Genomic DNA, 20,594 nt, shown 5'->3' with positions numbered 1-20,594 from the left:
CTGATCCACTCTCCCTATCCTAGACATCGTCCCAAAATTGACCACTACCATTTCCTCCTCATCCATCACTTCCTCCAAAACCATCCCCGCCAGGTCCGCATTTTCGCAATTCCAACTCCTACTCTTAGCATTGAAATCTCCCACAAAAATTCTCTTCCCCCTTCCTCCACTATCCTTCAGCAATCTCCTACAATCCTCCCTGCACACAGCCATCCCTGGTCTTCTATAAACCAGCACTATCTCTAAACTTCCATTTTCAGTTTCAATTTCTACACACATGTTTTCCCACTTGTCATCATTTCTTAAAAATATATCTACTCTTTTCACCCTAATATTCTCCTTAACCATCACACACAATCCCCCTCCTCTATTTTCCCTCTCCCCATCTTTTCTCATCAAATACCATCCCGGAATCCTAAAATTATCCCCCTCTCTTAACCACGTCTCCGTTACCGCTAATAGGTCCAAATTCTCCAGTAGCCTTCTCACCTCCTCCCTTTTGTTTCTAATACTCCTCGCATTCCATATCCCGCACCTCATCCCTCCTTTCTGCATCCACGAAGCGTACTCCCTCTACAAACTCCCCTCCCTCTCACCATTTTTCCTCTTTTTTTTTCTTCTTGAAATCATTCATCGACCCTCCCCATCTTATCCTCTTTATTCTCTCCTCCCCGGACCGAGTGCCATCTTTCCCTTTCTCATCACTCCTCCCTCTCCACACACAACAAATCAAATCATAACCTCTCATTCTTACCCAAACTTGCCTTCCTTCCATAACCCACATCACACACAAAACCCTAAACCTCTTCCTCATATTTAACTGGTATTACACATAGAAAATATATGAATATAAGGTATAATATATTATCAACATCATAAAAACTGTATCAAAATATCCCTCGCACTTTTTGTAATATCTAATATATAAAAAGGTAACTGTAATACAGTCCGTCAGTCTTTCCATTTCAATACTGCTTTTCTTAAAATTACTACTGTTTAAGAATAAAAAAGTTATAACAAATATATTAAAGATATACACATGTTCAAAAATATAAACGCTTAAATATAACCCTATATTTATCTTACTAGTTAAATCCACTCTCATACATATACTTTTCCATCGTATCGAAAAAATCAAACAAAAAATACCTACCACACCCAACCGCAAAAACGAGAAAATAAAAATATAAAATTTTCTTGATTTCTTCATTAAGTCGCTAAACTTTGTCTCTGTCTCTGTCTTTGTTCTCCACTTTGGTACCGTTCTTGATTTCTCATACAACGCTTGACTGCTTTCGCCCTTAACCTCTAACTCAAATGCTGTTTGGGAATGCAGGAATGGTCAAGGTTTCTTCAATTAACTGAACTCGATTGTTTGTCTTTACTAATTTTAATTTTAACACAAACGACACTGAGTATTACCACGCACACACCGAAAACAAGACGATTCACACACGGAGACGAAAGACGTGAAAAATTAACTAATTGTAATGGGGAGTGACTAATAGCACTGTCGGATGGTAATAGCGATGGTGTATCTGACTCGGGGTTTCGTTGTCTTTTAACCGGCGAGAGCTAGACCATCACCTGAATTCGGAAACGTTCCTTGACGTCACGAGCCAATCAGCTGTCGCTAATCCGGCGCACCGTGGTCGGAACCAATAACCGGATTAACGGCAATGCTAACGGTAACGCGGCTGAACAAAAACATTGTCGTTAGATTTAAAGACCGTAGGGACGCGGGGAGACGAAATGGTTTGTTTTCGTCTTGAGGTGAATTCAGGGTCGCCTGCGCTCGCCGGTTACAATACGAAACAAATGCCTTAATTCTATTCTGTACCTTCCACTGTAACAACATTGCACTTCACAATATCGCTGATTCTTTTTCTCCTTCTTTTCTTCCTTTCCTTTATTGCACCTATATCCTTTATAGCTCCTCTACCATTTTTCTTTCTTCTCTTTTCCCATTTCCTCTTCCCTTCGTAGGTTGTCCTCCACATTTCTATCTTCCTTCTCCCTTGCCCCTTCGTCTCTTTCCTCGCTGGACTTTCCGGCTGACCTTCCAGCCCCCATTTGTTCGCTCCCTACTCCCAGTGTCCCTTCCTTTCTCATTTCCTTAATTTCTTCCACAAATTTCTCAGCTTCCTCTCTCTCCTTCCTGGCCTTCATCTCCCACAAAATCCATCCTTCCGGATTTCCTTCCCTCTTCCTTCTCTCTTGGGCTCTCTCGTGCTCTCTAGCCGCCTTTCTACGCACCCTTTGACTGGTCTTTTCATCAACATATGTATAGAACGGGGGAGTTACTACCGCATTCTAGTCTTCTTCTTCCTCCTCTTTTTCTTTTTCTTGGGACCTTTGTCTCCTTTCCTGCAACTCCTGAACGACTCTCCCCTCCATATTTCTCTCCTGCAAGAAGGTGATCAATTCTTCTAACAGCTTTTCCTCCTCCCTTTTCTTCCTCTCCTCAAACCTCTTTCTCTTTTCCTCTTCTTCCCTCATCTCCCTCCTTCTCTCTCTTTCTTGCTCTCTCCGCCGATTCTCTTGATCTCCCTGTTCCTTAGATCCCATGTCTCCGTCTCCCACCATTTCATGTGGAAAAGGAATTTTGTTCAACGTCTTGAACCTTTCACTCTGGGTCTCTTTTGCCCTCTCTACTTTCTCCTTGCAGTCAAGGCAGATATACTTGTTATTTGTCAGGACCAGATCCGTGCGTGAATCATAGCACGCCGGCCTATTTCCCGACCTAACTTTTGTCCACCCTCCTGCTCCTTCCTCTCCTTTTTCCTTTTCCTCCTCCATTCCTGCCGGAATCATATTGCCTCCTTCTCCTTTTTCTTCTGTCCTCTTATTTCGGACCACCTCACTATAACTCCCCATTGGCTTGCTTGTTCCGCTTCCTCTTCCTCTTCCTACCTCCTCTCGCCCTCTTCTTATCCTCTTCAACTCTCCCTGAATTGGCACCTCTTTGTTTTCCCAAAACTCTCTCTTTTCTTTCCTAGCCAAGCTCGAGAATTCCCTGCTACCGTTCTCCACCACTTCATCCAACCACCCAACTCTATCCGGCTCCTTGTCCCCTAGACTTCTCGCCACAATCCCTCTCGCCGGCTCAAACTCGACGTACCTAAACGGCATGATCTTTTTGATTGCAGCCTCCCGCTGCCAAACCCAGCACACTCGAGCCAGAGCACCATGCTCCTCTCCACAGTTAATACACTTTGCCTTTTTATCACATTGTCCATGCTCCCTTTCCCCACAGTTTAAACACCTCCTTACCGCCTCCCGACAATTTGCCTGCAGGTGCCCAAATTTGGGACACCTGAAGCACTGCCTCACTGGTTCTACATAGGGTTCGATTTTAATGCCTACATGGCCCTGTCCAATTAACAGTCTCGTCGGAAGGACGCTTCCTTTGAACGTAATCATAATTGTCCTCAGGGGCTGGAAGGTTACCTTCCCGTCCACCACTCGTCTTTTCTTCATTCGTTCCAGGACAAATGTCCCCTGTCCCGGCATCGCCTCCTCCTTCAGCTCTTCTACCGAGTCTTCCCACTCGAAGATGACGCCTCTTCTATACTTCATCCTCTTCGGTAAGAAAGTCGAAATCTGCCCCTCCCTACTTCCGTACTTCTTTAACAGTCTATTCGCCTCTTCCTTGCTTCTTATGAATACCTCCGCCTTGCTGAAACCAGTCATTCGTATGTTTTTAATATTAATTCCCGCGCCCTGAACAAATCTGTATATTTTGATTAAATTGTTTCTCTTCGTTCTATTTTTTCCCCTGGACTTCAGCACGCAGCACAACCCACTCTCTTCTTTCACGCGTTTGCGCATTGTCTATTTTTTTATTTTCGTTCCCTATCTCACTTTCTTCTTGTCCCTTATCCCCGTTTCCTACGCTATCCCTACTAGCTGCGTTTTCAATATTTAGTCCGTTTTCTTTTTCCTTATCAACTACAGTCTTATTGCTATCCTTAACTAATCCGCTATTGCCATTACAGTCTACAATATCGGACTCAGAGTCTTTTTTACCTTTTTCCGCTTCACTTTTTTCTATGTCTGCACTAACTATTCTATCTGTACACGCTACTTCGCTGCTATCCACTTCAACATCCACGAGGTAATGGCCGACTTTTTGCGCGTCGTCTAATAGTACCTCACGCTCTCGTTTACCTTCATTCGGCGCTGTTGTCGCCAAGTCTACCAACTTTACCTTTTCACAACTCATTCTTCTTTTCCATTTTCTCTTCTCTCTGGTTCTCCTCGTTCTCTCCTCTCTACTCCTCTCTCCCTCCTCTCCTTCCTCTATCTTGTCCCTGGTTACTGGCCAACCAGCGGGCCTTCTAATTCTCATACACCTATTCTATTCCTATCCCCGTGTCCTTATCGCACTTATAAATATAAATCAAAACTATTAACTAATCCTATAATAAAAACAACCTATTTGTCCAGAAATAACCAATCAAAACTCAGATACGAAATCAAAACCACGGAGCACTCTCGGAACACGTCCTATCGCCACGCCGCCATCTTCCAAATCCCCCGACTATATCTGTAGTCGTCTGAGCATCTAGACTTGTAAGTTCTCTCATAGAGTTTAAATAATCTATGACTAGAGTTTATATAATCTATGACTACTATATGAGATAGTTATTTCGCGTTTTATTATTTGCTTTATTTATTTTGCTGAAGATGGCGGCGATCGAGTAGGAAGCGTCTGTGTGTAGCTTACCGTAATTTGTGTTTTTTGTTGGTTTTTTTCTGTTGTTGAATTCTATATACTGAGGTAGAGAGGAGGGGACGAGGTGAGAGGTGATATTTATAAACATTTAAGGGGAAGAGGTGTATATACGTGGTTAGAAAGGCGGTAAAGCGGAAAATTTCCCCTGGTTGGCCAGAAACCAGGGGAAAAGGAGAAGGAGAGGAGAAGGAAGAAGGGAGTGGAGAGGAAAAGTGCACGAGAAAAAAGACTAAAAGAGGAAAATGTACAAGGGTAATGAGTGGTGAAGAGGGAGAGACAAAGGAGAGAAATAGAGAGGTGGAGAAGGAGGTTTTGAAGGAATTGAGAGGGAGCTGGGCTTTGGAATACCTGACGGAGGAAGAGGATGCGGTACTAAGTGCAGCAGTCAAGGAACGAGAAGAGGAAAGGGATGGAGTAAATGAGGAGGAAAGGAAGAGTGAGGAAAGAATGCAGACAGAGTGTAAGAAGAGAAGTAGAGAGACGGGGATAGAAGAGGAATATCAGGAAGAAGAAAGTGTTAAGGAGAAGAAAAGGGTTAGAGAGATGAAGTTGATTGAGATCGTAGAGGTAGGGAAGGGGATGACCAATGAGGAACGAGTACAAGAAGAGCAGAGCGAAGATCCTAGGTTGGAGTTGGCAACAATGGGGGCATCAGCGATAGTGGCGACAGAAAAGATGAAACGGTAGCGTGGGGAGACTGGTAGAGACGCTATTTCAGGCGGCCATTGTGATAGAGAACGTGGTACGGAAAGGTTGAGTGAAGTAAGAGTGGAAAGTAAGGACAAAGAAAGTGCGAACGAGGAGGTTTTTGAGGACGATTTAGGTATTAAAAACTTTTCAAATAGCAATAAGATAGTGGGTAGGGATAATATAAGTAGAATAGAGATTAAGGAAAAGGAAATTAATGGAAATATAGCGATAAGGGAGAAAGACGCAGTAGGCGAAGAAAATGGAAAGGAGGAGGCCCACGTGGCGAAAGAATTTAGGAATGAAAGGTTAATAGGTGAAAAAGAAAATAAAGAATGGGCGTTGGAGATGTATAAGGAGGATGTGAAATGGGACGAGTATGTGGTTTGCGTAGTTTTAAGAGGTAGGGTACAAAATAATAAAAATGTAAATAGTAGGAAGATGTCGAAGAGGAATAATCTGATAAAGATTTATAGATTAGTACAGGGTGCAGGGGTGAAAATACATACAATCCGCATGATTGGTTACAGCAAAGCGGAGATTACGACGAAAAAGAAGGAGGAAGCAAACGGGTTGCTGAAAAGGTACGGAAAAGGTGAAGGAAATGTCAAGGCGTTTTTACCGAGAAGGATGGCGTTTAGAAAAGGGGTCATCTACGAGTGGGAGGACTCAATTGAGGAATTAAGGGAGGAGGCCATGCCGGGCCAGGGGCAGTATTGCATGGAAAGAATGAAGAAAAGGCGGATCATAGATGGAAAGGTAGTGTTTACACCATTGAGGACCATTCTGATCACTTTTAAGGGAAGTGTGCTTCCCACGCGTCTGCTGATTGGGCAAGGCCACGTGGGCATCAAAATAGAGCCTTATGTCGAGCAGGTGAAGCAGTGTTACAGATGCCTTAGATACGGACACTATCAGGCGCAGTGTAGGGAGGACGTAAAGAGGTGTGCCATATGCAGCGACAAGTACCATGGACAATGTGAAAATAAACCGAGGTGTGTTAATTGTGGAGGGGATCATGGGTCTTTGGCCAGACTTTCCTGGGTGTGGCAGAGAGAGGCGGCCATTAGAAAAGTAATGGCTTATAAAAATGTAGAATTTGAGACGGCGAAAGGTATAGTGGCGAGATCAACAGGAGACCCGGAATTAGACAGGACAGGAGGTATAGATGACTTTGCAGGCAGTAATGGAGATTTCCCTACCCTTGTAGTGAAGGAGAAAAGGGAAACTTGGGAGAAAAAAGAGGCACCTATCCAGAGGGAGGTGGAATTGATAAAGAAATTGAGGCAAGAGAGGTATGGAGATAGAAGTGGTTTGAGGAGGGGAGAAGGAGAAAGGAAGGCTACGTATAGTGAGGTGATGAGGGCGAATGAAGAGAATCGAGAAGGAGGAAAGCAGAAGGAGCCTGAGCAGGAGGAGGCTAGAGGGAATGATGATAAAGGGGCGAGAAGAAAGGAAGGAGAGGGATGGAAGCAAGTGAAAAGGGGATACAAACCAGCATGTATCAATGAGGAGGCGGATTCTATTCAAATGGGAAATAGATACTTGTGCCTCGAATGCAAGAAGAAGACGGAGGAGATGAAAAGGGAGGGAAAAATCCAAATCTTGAAAAGGATTCCGCGGGATCGGTATATGGTGGGGGAAGAGCCTGAGGGGGAGTGCGATTATGAGAAACTAGAGTGGGCATTGAATAAGGACGAGATGGAGAAGGAGAGGAGGAGGGTTCGAAGAGAGAAACAGATGAATAGGGAGTGGTTGGTGGAGCTAGAGAAAAGAAAGGAGGATGAAATTTTGGAGGAGATTGATCTATTTTTGCAGCGGCGTCAAGATAGGCCTCTTCAACTTCCGAAAAGAGATCATTCTGCACGTAGGTTGACTTTGATGCCTCTCTGCACCGCATCAACTGTCGATGGCCAGAGAAGAAGGAATCCCAATACCGCTCCAGTAGGGCTTTCGTTTGAACCAGCACCGAGCGTGTGATTTTTTCCTTCCCTAATTTGCATAAATTCGTCCAAAACCGTTGGATCCAACCGGCCAACTCCGTTTGCTCTCGTAGTAGATCGTCGAAAGTGGGTGAAGACATTTCGTTATTATGGAGTTTTGCATTTGTATCGAAATGGTACGGTTGACAAAACGTTATGTTCCGTTTTTGTTGTTAGAAGCAGAAAAACAGCGAGCGATAGAAACGGCTACGCGCTGAGGTCGACCGTTGTCACCTCTTTGTTATGGGTGGCAACAATACGGAGTCGACGACTGTTAACGTCTCGCCTCCACGGTAAGGTCACCCAGGAAGTCGATTTAAATGCGCCCGTTACTAACGGCAATGTAACGTTTTGTAACCGTTGGCAATGAAAAAGATACAACGCTTATCTTTTCTTACCGCCACTGCGCTCGAAAATTTCCAAAAAAACTGATCTTCCTTTTCCTTTCCAGAGCCACGAAGTCCAATTCGTGAAGATTGGCAGGAACCGGCGATGAGTTGCAGTCTTCGAGCGATTATTTCAAACACTCACGAAAATTGTCACAAGAATTGTTCGTGGAAATCATCCGGCTCGAAGGACCAAATGTTGGGGCAATATCGCTCTTGACGAAAGTCGCGTAGAGTTGGATATTGTTCCCGAGGAAATAAAAACGATAGTTTTTTGCCGGACTTCCGACGGAACAGTAAACTTATATTTTAAACAAAAAGGAACTGTACCTTGGTCAAAATATTAAATATAATCGCACGACACACACACAAATCAAATGTCTTTTAACGTAATTAACTAACTTATTAAATACCAAAAGAAAAGGTGCCGAAGCAGTACGTTTTACTGTTCGTGATCGTAAGAAATAGAAAGAACGTTTCGTTTGCCGAAGTTGCTGGTAACAATTCGATACGATAAATAAGTTAACCGTCGCGGAACAAAACATATATCGTTGGAGGCTACCTCCGGCCCCTCCCGCGTCACCCTCGCCACGAGGCTCAGCAGTCGCGCGAGCTGACGAGCGAGCGAGACAGAACGCGCGTACGAAAACATTTCAACCGTTGCTCGAACACAGTCACTGAAGGAGACGACGGCCTTCCACTCATTCTCACTGTGTAACATACGCTCCACAAGCACACTCACACTGACATTTGTACCAACCTCGCACTCCATATAATGGCGTGGCCATGCCCACGCTGGGCATTCCTCAACGGTGTGTTCAACCGTGTCCGGCCCTACCCTACAATGGTGGCAGCCCGGTGACTGCTCCCTGCCGATCCGGCACAGGTACTGAGCAAAACACCCATGCCCAGTCAGCACCTGTGTGAGCCGGAACGAGAGCCGCCCGTGGCCGCGATCCATCCACTGTTCTAGGCGTGGAAGGATCGCCCCGACCGCGCGCTTCCACGCGGCCCCGCTGGCATAGAGTTCCGCGCGCCAGCGGGAGACAGCAACGCGTCGGGCCTGGAGCCTGACCTCCTCGATGCTGAGCCCCGGCAGGACACCCCCAGTAACCCCCACCAGGCGGAGGGCTCTTCGGTGTACATACACCTCAGCCTCCACCTCCGCCTGATACTTCCAGGGAATTATTCCTGCCAGGACCATCGCCGACTCGTAGGAAATCGTGCGGTAACCCATCGCCACCCTGATCGCCAGTCGCCGCTCCACACGCCGCAGAACTATCTGCGACCGGTGCCTGGCGGCCAGGTCGGCAGCCAAAGTTGGGGCGCTGTATAGAGCCATACTCCGCACGACCCCCATATAGAGTTGACGAACCCTCTCGCTAGGGCCCCCCAGGTTGGGCAATAGGCGTGCCAACGCGCCTGCCACGCGCTCCAACCTGGGGGCCAGCGCGTTGAAGTGGCCAACGAAACTCCAGAGGCTGTCCAGTCGGAATCCGAGATAACGCATCTCGGACCCGATCTGGACCTCGACCCCGTCCACCCGGATCAGAGCTCCGGCCGGAGGCAAGTCCCCACGTGTGCGGCGGAAGGCCATCACCTCGGTTTTGTGGGGAGCCACCTCCAACCCAAGCCCCTGGATCGCGGAAACAATCACCGAGGCTGCCAACTCCGCGAGGCGGCTGGTCCCCTCCCAAGTACGCCCCGTTGTCAGGATGTGCGCATCATCCGCAAAACAGGTGATAAACACCCCCGGCGGCAACGGGGCGCACAGAGCGGGGTCGTACCCCACGAGCCACAGGAGCGGCTCGAGTGCCGATCCTTGGGGCATACCCCGCCGAACCCCCCAAGTCCTTAATGCGCCCGACCGATCGGTGCAATGAATGGACCTCTCCCGGAGATAGTCCCCGATCATCCTCGTTAATACTGGAGGCACATTAAGCCTCTCTAAACCGTCCAATATCACGCGGTGGGGCAGGGTGTTAAAGGCGTTCACTATATCGAGAGATATAGCGATTGCCACCCCGCCCCTGGACGTGGCCGACTGCGCGATGGCGCGGACTCTATTTACCGCATCTACCGTACTTCTGCCCCTACGATATCCGAATTGGCAGTCGGCCACATCCGGACCATCTCCGGAGAGGTGCCGTACCAAACGCGACGCTATGATGCGTTCAAAAATTTTTCCGATTACATCAAGCAGCACGATCGGCCGGTACGCTGAAGGATCACCGTCCTTTTTACCTTCTTTCTTTAGGAGGACCAGCCGCCCCGATTTCCATATAGATGGAAATTTGCGTACCCGCAGGCAGGCGCTAAAGAGGCCCAACACTCAATCCCCCAAGAATGGGAGCACTAAAGACCAGACCCGGCCCGGTATGCCGTCAGGACCCGGAGCCGTATTTCGGGCAATAGCCCACCTGACGGCATCAACGAGCTCCCCCTCACAGACCCCCATATCGTGGATACGCCCACCTTCTGTGAACCGACGACCCAGAGCGTGCCGGGGGATTACTATCACTCTGAAAAAGACGCTCCATGACACGCTCCAGTGTCTGGGGGTCGAGGCTCTCTGCTATCGGGGGGGACCACGGACTTAACTTGCCCATAACTAATTTATATGGACGCCCCCACCGATCCCGTTCCAGAGAGCCGAGGAACTCGTCCCAGGCCTGATCCTTGGACTCCCGAATCGCCGTACGAAAAGCGATAACGGCGCTTCTATATTCCCCCCACAGAAGCTGCTCCCGCGCAGGGTCCCGGTTGCGTCTACGCCGGGCACGCTGATACTGGCGGCGCCTAGGGAGACACGCCTCCCGTAACGAGACGATCTCCGGCGTCCACCAGTATGCGGCGCGACGCGGGTGAGAAGTGGCCCGGGGCATCGCCACGTCGCAGATGCCCTGCACTGTGTCCCAGAGCCATTCAGCTTCACCCTCGACGCCCGTGACCTCCCTGGCCGGAGAAGCCGGCCAGCAAGCCACGCGGGCAGCAGCCTCCAAATAATCCTTGTCGAGCCTCTTTAGCGCCCACCTGCACGACGGTGGGCGTCTACTCCGGCGGCACTGGGTGTCGGAGGAGAAATCTAATCTAATATACAGGTGGTCACTAAGTGTTTCTACCTCCTCCGCCACCCGCCAGCTCGCAACGGTACGCGCGACCGCAGGGGAAGCCCACGTGAGATCCACAATGGACTCCCCCTGGGGCCGCACGCACGTGCTCACCTGACCCCTGTTAACTAACAGGCCGTGTGCCGCCGCCCAATCCAGGGTCGCCTCACCTCTCTCGTCTGTTCTGGAGGACCCCCATTCGCGAGCGTGCGCGATAAAGTCTCCCATGATAAGTACGCGCTGGGAGGGACATCGCGACACTACTTGTCCCACACGATCCAACATGTCCTCGAATTCCGCGAGAGGCCAACGAGGCGATGCATAGACGCCCACCACCGCTGTTTCCCCCCACTTAACGGCTACGACCCCCCGCCCCGCGGCTATTGCGGAACAGCGGGGCGAGCTCGGTTGCGCCCTAGCAACGATTGCGATCGACGCGTCGGAGCCCCCCGCATCTGCGAACCAGTGAGGCTGGTCCGGGACGCGGTGAGGCTCCGCTACCACCCCTATCGAACAATCCCACTCGGCGAGGGTGTGGAGCAGTAGGTCCTGCGCCCCCGCCGAGTGGTTCACATTAGTTTGCAATACGGGGCTCAACGGCCCTATCACGCAGTAATTGCTCCTACCACCTCCATGGCGTCCCCACCCTCTACTTGTATCTGCTCCGGTTGAGCAGCCTCCGCAGATTCCCTTCGTCTACTACCCGACGCTTCCCCCGTTTTCTGGACGTTGTTTCCGCCCCTCTTCTTCTTCTTCGACGGTGCGGGCGCGAAATCCGCCGTGCCCAGCCTGTGCGCTGCGGGCCTTCTCAGGTCCGCGCAAAGGGGAAAATTAAGTTTCTCGGTGCACCGCGCCGCAATGTAGTCCATTCCCCCATAGGCAAAGCATCGGCCCTTTCTAACTACCTCACTGTCACATTGCGCAGCCACATGACCCCTCTGTAGGCACCGGAAACAATGTTTCGGCCGGGCTTCCAGTATGTCCACCCTCGCGGGTGACCATCCAATGCTTATTCTTCTGGCGGCTTCTGCTTTTCTGGCCATCGCCACAGGGCACTTCACCCATACTGTCCCCATTGCCATGGGGGATCTTCGAATATTGCCGACTTTCATCTCCGCCGGTCTGACACCCCTTAGCGTGGCCAGCGCCTCAGCGACGTCCCTGGGCTCGATGGAATCATCGAGCCCCAGCAGACGGATTTCGGCCGTCTGGACTGGGTTGGCCACCATAACTTTCGCCTCATCGAATGCTCCCTTTAGCTTTTGAGCCAATTTTTCGGCCTTCCTCTTCGACTCTTCGCCTGGGATACCCAAGATGAGTCCTCCTGTTGCCGCCTTCCTTATGCAGAATTCCTTAATGTCCAATTGTTTCAACTGGTCCTTATCCACAGCTTGCATGGCGGTTTTGATGACCTGGGCGTAGGTGGTATCGCCCCCCGGCATCACTGTCAAAGTTACCGCTGCTGCCCTCGGCGGTCGAGGCACTTTCGGTTTGGTTGCCTTCGCCGCGGCCGGCTTGTTAGAAGCCGCATTCTTCTTCGCCGCCTTGCCAGCGGTCTGTTGTGTCGACCCGTTGGTTGGCCTAACCTTCTCAGAAGCTTGTACTTTCTTCGCATCCCTTCTTGTCTTGCGGCCCACCACCGTCGCCCAAGTCTCAGTTGTTGGGGCGGGTGGGGGTGGCGGGTTGGTCGGTCCCGCCTCCTGGCTGGGGCGCGCCGCGTCTTTGCGAGCCACAAAGGCCCTCCTTGAAGGTGCCCTCGGTTGTCCTTCAGGCTTGGCCTGGGGCTTCTTGGCCTTCACTCCCTTCACTTCAGCGGTCAGCTCTTCGACCTTCCTAATGAGCGTGGCCACTACTGTCTCCAGGCCCGCCTCCTGTCTCTTCTCCGTCGGCTTGTCCGCCACTTCTTGGGCGACCGTCGCCGGTTTTGGGACCATTCTCTGTTCCAGTGGCTCCTGCAGCGGCTCCATCCTCTGCTCCCTCATCTCTATCTCCACCGGCGGCGGTGGCGTAGGCGGTCGTACCTCCGCCGTCACGGGGGCAACCGCTGGTGAGGGCGAGGGTGAGGGCGCTTTTGCCCCCACCGCGCTCAGTTGGCGTCGCTTCGGGTCCTCTCGCTCCGAGGACGACGAGGACAACCTCCTTCTCGTGCCCGTTCTCCTCATGGGCACTGGTACAGCGGGGCCGGTGGCCGTGGCAGTTAAAGCGGCCCCCTCCGCAGCTCTTCTATTTGCTTTCTCAGCACAGACATCTCCACAGCCATTTGTCTGCGCTGCTCCTCCGCTTGTCGGAGCTGCCTTTTGAGGCCCTCCAACTCTTCGTCGCGGTCCGCAGGCTCCCGTGTGCCACTTGACGCCGCGCCGGCCGCTTCGCCAGCTCGGTCGTATAAGCCTCGAGCGTATTCGACACCTCCCGCAGAGTACGAACGTTGGTGCCCTTCAAATTTTGCGAGCACGCCGCGACTCGCCTTATTAGATCGGCGCTCTTCAGCATTTCCGCGCACAAGTCCGCAGACGGCAACCTGCGCGCCTCGCGGGACAGGTCTTCCACCGCTGGTAAGGGTTTGCTCGAACGACAGGTCCGCGGCGCTGGAAGGGACTCATCAAACCCTCTGAGTTGCTTGTCTAACTCGAGGGATTTTCGTTTCGCCTCGTTGAGGCGTTCCTGGGCCTCAGCCAGGCCCACGTATTCCCCGGTCGTGGGAGTTCTCCTCTTGGCCGCACAGTCCGTTCAACATAGCTCTTAGTTGGCGGCACCAGATTTGCCGAGATAACGGACGAGTCCGATCCGGAGTCTTGTTCATCCTCTTCGTCTCTGCGTCTTGCCAACGCGCGCGCCAGAGGCTTCTGCTTCGGGACCTGAGTTTCCCCGACGCCGTCTCCCAGCCGCAGCGCAGATCCATCCCTCAGTACTTTCTCCGGCATCGGGCCGGTGTTCCTCACCCGTCTGGTGGTTCTCCACTCCGAACCAGACGATTCGCCGCTTGAGTTGTTCACGGTGGCACTTGGGCCAGTGGACGGGCCCGACTCCTCCATCCTCGATCCTTGGCAAGGAGACGCTCCTGATCTTCACAGGCTTCCTTAGAATATCTGTGCACCGCACAATCGGCAGTTAGTCGGTACCGCCGAAATCCTCCCCTTGTCCTCGACCTCTTTCCTCTTCTCCTCGCCACGCTCCGTTTGTTGGCCCTTTTTAGAGCTGTCGGCCACAGCTTGAGTTTTTGTAGAAATTTGAGAACAATCCATAATGCGTCCCACGAGTGGGGTCGGATGGGAGGTCGCCCCGGGCAGAGCCGCCTTACCCGGGGAAGCCATTGAATACTCGGGGGGAGTCGGCAGGTACCCCCGAGGGAACCGTTCGAGACCGCCCTGTTTTACGCCTGGGCGGCCACGCAATCCTCGGCACGGTTGCCTATACACCTTGATTTCAGGTGTTCTCACTCGCTCCCTCCGCCCCCGTTTTCATCCCTCGGCTTGAGCCTTGCCGGCTTGGGAGGCCCTACCAGGGTCCGAAGACCCCGCCGGCATCGCCTCGCGCTTCACAGGGCCTACTTGAAGGCATCAGGAGTACCCCTTTTAGAGGACTCATACCTCAGGCAGGGGATACCGCGGCCAAATTCCGTCCCGAGGCCGCACAGCAGATTTTTTATAGAGGTTTACTCCTCGCGGGCCAGCCGGTAAAGGCAAGCCCCCCGTTCCTGCGAAACATGACCACAGGCTTACGGTATAAGCATGAGCCGCCCATTGGGGGACCCGCCGTTCTCCCGTTAGCATAGAGGCCCTCGACCTTGGGTAGCCAATCACCGAAGTGATCGACTACCGAAGGCGCAGTTCCTCTATCCCAGCGAACACCACGTGGAGGTGAGAGATCTGACTTGTGCCACCTCGGCACCAGTTCGTCCGCCAGAGGGGCCTAACCTGACCTAACCTTTACTCCTCCCTGCCGACCATCTATACCGGGTGCGGAAGAGATGTCGAAAGACGATTGCTCCGCACCCGGGCCGAGGCACACCAACTTGGCGATGATTTTGCGGCCCCTAAAAAAAAAGGTTAGATTAGCTTAGGCCCCTCTACTTTTCTCAACCCGGCTTAGGACGGGCTACGGCAGTTGCCCCCAAGAAGTGTACGCTCACCTGTAGGTACGCAGGAGGCCCCAGCTTCTAGGGGGAGTTAGGTCAAGTCTATCATATAATAAATAAATAAATAAATATTCTATAACTATTTACTACCTATATGGGCGTCACCTTAATAATAAAAACCAACGTACATACACACCAATACTTACGCACACATCTAAGGTCCCACTTACAAACTCTTCCTGCAATCCTTATTTCCTGTAAAAAAACCCCTGGCTAGGGTGTGTAAGTCATCCCATAGCCAGAAGCCCTCCTTGCTTTAATTAATTAACTAATTAACAATACATGTCTCATGCATCCTATATACATATTTGTTCTTATATATATGTTTAGGTACGCTAAAACAAAACAGATACATTATATGTATTTGTTTTAAAACTATACTATGAATTATTAAAATTGGGTACACATATATATATACTATCCTCTAGTCCCCTAAATTCATCAAAGAGTCATTTCTTGCTATGTGAAGGGTCCTCCTCCTTCGTAAAATCCATGGAATATCACAAGATCCCCAACTAACCATTGCAACCAAACTAACCCACTCCCTTTCCTCTATACTAGAGGGTCTGCTGACTGTTAAGTATTTAAATTTGTCAAGAAGCTGACTAATCTGGCTTCTTAGTGGATTCTATTATCATACTCTGTAAAGTAAAAAGGAAAATCTGTAAGTATAGTATCTATCTTTCTAGATTTATTAATTCTTGATTATCTATGAAGCAACTTGTGACGGATCGGTGGGGGGAAAGCCCGAAGGGGGTTCCCTGGAGTGGGGGCAGTTAGGGAAAACGGCCCTCCACGCACCGATGCTCACACCCACGGACGATTTCTTTAATGGGGCGCCAGTGCTAATGCACTCGTCCGGAGTAATCGCCCTTCCGGCTGCTCTGTCGGGAGCGGGAATCAGAGGGGGTCAGAAAAAACTAGTAAAAGACCCGCGAGTTCGTATCCAATAGAAAGTGCTTTTATTCGGGCCTCCAAGTAGGCCACGTAAGCAAAACAGAAAAAATGAATTCGCGTGGGCCCCACGCGTTACAAGCAACGGTCGAGGAAAAGGGGTCGACTCGCCAGTTGCGAGGGAGGCTTTCGCGGCGCGGGGCCTCACGGTACGCGCGAGTACAGAAAATATAGAAATGCAAAAGAACGCTGAGGTATTCGCCCGCAGGGAGCACGCCCTCTCAGGGGTCGTGGACAGCAAGGGGACGTTGGTCCTAAATACCAAAATACAGCGTACAAAAAAACTAAATGAGAGGGGACGGTGTCGTATGAACCGTCCGCGGCCTCTAGGGTCCTCGTCACTGGGGCCAGGGGTCCTATCGCCCTCGCCCACGCGCAAATAAATATAGAAAAGGAGGATAAGGAGATGACTCCTACCTTTTTGCGCTGGTGTACCCCAAAAATTCCACACAGGGGCGGCGGCGACACACACTCCACGCAGGCACACAATACACAGTAGAAAAAAAAACACAAGGTAGAAAAAACGGAACGCACTACTATTTAACAGAAACTAAAAACGAGACGGCAAAGAAAAGGATTCGGAACTGCGGCTTAAGCGGGGATTTTTGCGGGGGAAAAAAAAAACCGCCTTCCCGTCACGGCAGCTCGCTGGCTTCTCCCTTCCATCCTCTTCTTCCCTGGTTCGCGGTATTCCCCCACCCCGAGGATTTCGGCGTCGAGGATGGGCCATTCCACTGCGACGTCTGGTGGCCAGGTCCTGGGGCCCTCTCGAGGTGGCAGTCGGGGGTGGCTCGTCCCCAGGCCTGGCGTTTCCCGGTGGTGGGCTGCCGGTCGCCCCCGCGGAGGGTGACGGGGTGGCACCGCGACCGGACAGCCGGGGTCTTCTTTGGTGGGCCCATCCCGCGCCTCCGTCACTCAGGGAGAGGTTCCTCCGCGACCAGGGACAGCAGCGGCTCCTTCCTGGTGTTGGAGAAGGGGGAAGGGGAGAAAGAAAAGCGTGGCTTCCGAAATAAATAGAAAATAAAAAAAACACACGAAAAAGAAAAGAAAAACACACACACACGCTCACTCATACTTGCCCCAGCGGCGAGGTGGTCCGCTTGGGCGGAGGAGTGGGGCTGGCAATTCGGGAGGATCATCGTAACGAGGCATAACCCAAAAAAAAACGAGGCAATCAACCCAATGAAAATATGCCTCGTTACAAACTATGTATACAAATATAAATAAATAAATATAAATGTTATGTTATAGCTTAATAATTACAGTATAACAAATATGTCATCAAAGAGAAGTATTATTTTAGCAATGCAAAACAGTGATGAGCAAAACTAGTCCCACCGATTACGATATAGTGTAAGAAGCTTTAGATTTGCTTCACGCGGAGTAAAAATCTCAGTCCTCGTCCCCAAGCACATGTGTATCATGCATGTTAACGTTATGTTGTTTGTATGTAATTAGTAACCAATATATGTTGTCCAGGCTAAAACTATAAGCTATCCGTTAATCAGTTAGTCAATTAAGTAGTACCGTCACAAATTAGAGTTGTCAGATTTAGAATTTGTTAGAATAATTATAAAACACCGTAGAAATACTTATAAAGATTTTCAAAGTAGCTCTCTGGTTGTGGTCACTACTAAAATAAGTCGCTGTTATGGTCAATATCAACACGCAGGTTCACTAAGCTACCGAGTACTGAAACTGTAGCTTAAATATTAAAAGCACATAGTTATCTTGATCGAAATAGGTAAGTCAGGTGTATCGTACAAGGGTAATGATTAGTAATAGGTTAATCTATCTCAGTTTTTCCCTCAAATTAGTTACATTATATTAATTATATTATTTGATATCTAATACCTCGTCTGGAACGTCAAGCGTTCGTCCAACGTAGAGGTACGCAAGTTTAGGAACCCTAATATCTGTTATTAACTCTCAAAGTAACTATCTAGGAGTATCCGAGAGGTTATCTCTCAGGTACTTGAAGAAACTTTGCTAGTAGTAATATTAGAAGCCAAAATAAATAGTTGTAGCATCTGTTTAATTACCAAAACTTGGGTTCCAAAATGTTAGAAGTACCAAAGTATAAGTGGAACAATATATATAGAATAACAGTAGAACAGTGTTTATAAAATGACATTTAAAATAGAAATATAAAGTGGTAAATCGTTATATACGTTAAAATAATGTAGTTATAAGTAACATAACAGGTAACAATCTGTACCACCCCAAAATGTAGTTTTTAATAAAAAACCGATAGTGTAAGGTTCCTTATATATTATATTCCTTATTATATTCCTTAAGAATATATATGAACATGGGATAACATAGCATACTTGCTAATAAAACATAGATGTGAATATCTATATAATTTCAACTTGAAAGAGCAGAATAGAAATATATATACCTAAGATTATATAAGATATAATTGATCAATTAATAGATTAAAGACAAAAAGTAAAGAACTAGAAATTCATATCAATTACACTTCATTCAGGAAGTAGAAATACAAATTATTATATCTATATGTCTTGTGTAACTGTAATTAACAACATAAATCTTGTCTACGCGTGCACTGTTCCACGAAACACTACCCGAAAGTTTCTATTAGAGGTTAAAACTTATTTATCCATGTGCCAGTCATTTACATCTCTCTATTAAAACATCACAGCCTCACTACTGAGAATCACTTCACTTCTTATTGCACATATATTATTCCAATATTAAAATTCTTAACTCAGTTGTCATTACATGCGATACTCCATATAAAGGTATTAGATAGAGCGGAAACCTTTTCTACTAACATAACACATATAGAGCTGTAAACGGGGAAAAAGATGGCGGCAACAGAGTAGGAGGTGTGAAGAGCGTTCCATATTTTTTTTCGTTTGCGTCTTGATTTTTGATTGGCGGATCTGTGGACAATAGTTTGATAAATAATTGTATACAAGTGAGTAGCTATTAATTAAACGGTGAAGGAAAAGAAGGGAAAGAGATAGGAGTATATGAAAGTGAAACGGCCCCCTGGCCGGCCTAGAACCAGGGTAAGGGGTACAGAGGGAAAGAGAAGAGAGAGGAGAGGAAGGAGGAAAAAAGTGGACGGAGATAAAAGCGAGGAGGAATGGGAAGAAGGAATGAGCATTTGTTAGAGTTTCGCATAGATGAGGTTTACGACATGACGAGGGAAAGCGGTCACTTTTGAACCCCATAATTTAGTATCCGTATCATCTGCGTGCCAGCACTACGATGGTACGTGACAATTTGTAGTTTTTAGCAGATCTGTTTATTGCTGCACTAGTCTTTAGAATTTTTGGCTTCAGTGACACAGGTCATGTCATAAATCTCTCAGCTTAGAAGGTCAGAGAGCGATCTGACCCTTAGAAGTAACGGGTCCCGCGGACCGGGACTGACGTCATAGGATTTTGGAAAAACCCGGATTCTCCCCGGAATGCCGTCCTCCCCCGTAGGAACTTCTGTTCCCCTTCCAGAAAAGTACCACGCTAAGGGCGCAATGGAAGGGAGGACAGAGGTGTTAACGAAGCTAGAAGAGGACAAATTGGACAGATAGCTAACAGTTTAGAGAACTAACAGTACAAACCGACAACAGTATAGACAGGAGAATAGTTAGATAGTACAGAGTTCAATCAGTACAGAACAGAATCAGTTTAATACTTAAATATTCGACACACTAAAACACACACACACACAACCTCCGTTTATACACACATACACACGTCTTTATTAAAACCTATATTTTTAATACAAGTTTGTGAGTGTTTCTACACGGCCCCAATCCGTACAAACATTGGGTGGTCCTTCAATTCCAATAGAACTTAGACGGCACGAAGTGCAATAACCAGGGCTCGACCAAACCCTAACAGCATTGAAGGAGATAGAGTAGAAGAAGAGGAGAGAGAAGAAATACAAGGAACAGGAGAGGAATGGACGGAGGTAAGGGAAGGTGAGAGAACGCTTTTGAAAAGCTTAAAGAAGGACTGGGCTCTTGAGTACCTTGCTGAAGAGGAGGATATAGTACTAGAGGCGTCGAAGAGGGAATGCGAAGGAAAGGAATTGAGGGAGAAGGGTGATGTAAGAAGAAAAGAAGAGAAAATGGAAGTGGATGAATGTAAAAAGAGGACGAGGGAGGCGGAGGAAGGAGAAGAAGACCTGTGGAAGGAAGGATGCGGGGGGGGGGGGGGGGGGGGAGAAGACCGAAAAAGGCGGTAGGAAGTGGCGTAGAAGGGAATAACAGTGAAGTGACCAATCAGGAACGCTTGTCTAGGGAATTTCAGAGCGATGATAGGCGGGAGTTGGCTAATAAGCCGACAGCAGCGCCGAGAAAGACGCGGCGGGAGCGTGGGCAGACTGGTACAGACACCGGAAAAGTCGGCCATTTTGAGACAGAGAGTGTAGGTGAAAGCGTCAGGGAGAGTTGTGAGGAAGAAAAGGACAAAGAGTGTGAGGTGTTAAGAAATTATGAAAAAGGTAAAAATGACAATTTTACACTTGAAGTAGATATTAATAGAAATACAATTAGAGATAATACGGATAAGGACATAGAAAATAAGCTATCGACACGTGGTGATAAGGTAGGAAGCGTGGTCAGTA

General features: G+C 48.8%; 2 protein-coding genes across 5 annotated transcripts in view; one reads left to right on the top strand and one right to left on the bottom strand.

Annotated features, from left to right (window-relative positions):
- Positions 1-8,332, top strand: part of LOC143263897 (uncharacterized) — a 62,749-nt gene extending 54,417 nt beyond the window's left edge. The window contains exons 2-3 of one of the 4 annotated variants that reach the window (XM_012288413.2): positions 5,956-7,494; positions 7,859-8,332. In XM_012288413.2, the coding sequence (XP_012143803.1) occupies positions 6,056-7,405 (1,350 nt within the window). In that variant the 5' untranslated portion in view covers positions 5,956-6,055 and the 3' untranslated portion in view covers positions 7,406-7,494; positions 7,859-8,332. Of the gene's footprint in view, positions 1-4,962; positions 7,701-7,858 lie in introns of those variants that run through there. The other 3 variants (XM_012288410.2, XM_012288411.2, XM_076537691.1) reach the window with 3 other exon arrangements.
- LOC143265368 (uncharacterized) overlaps positions 1-20,594 on the bottom strand; it is a 253,696-nt gene that overhangs the window by 218,353 nt on the left and 14,749 nt on the right. The gene's annotated exons all lie outside the window — the stretch shown is intronic.

This window comes from Megachile rotundata, chromosome 11 (genome assembly GCF_050947335.1).
Source record: "Megachile rotundata isolate GNS110a chromosome 11, iyMegRotu1, whole genome shotgun sequence".
NCBI classification, from domain to species: Eukaryota; Metazoa; Arthropoda; class Insecta; order Hymenoptera; family Megachilidae; genus Megachile; species Megachile rotundata.
Note: the sequence above shows the minus strand (reverse complement) of the source record. Positions and strands in the feature narration are given on the sequence as shown.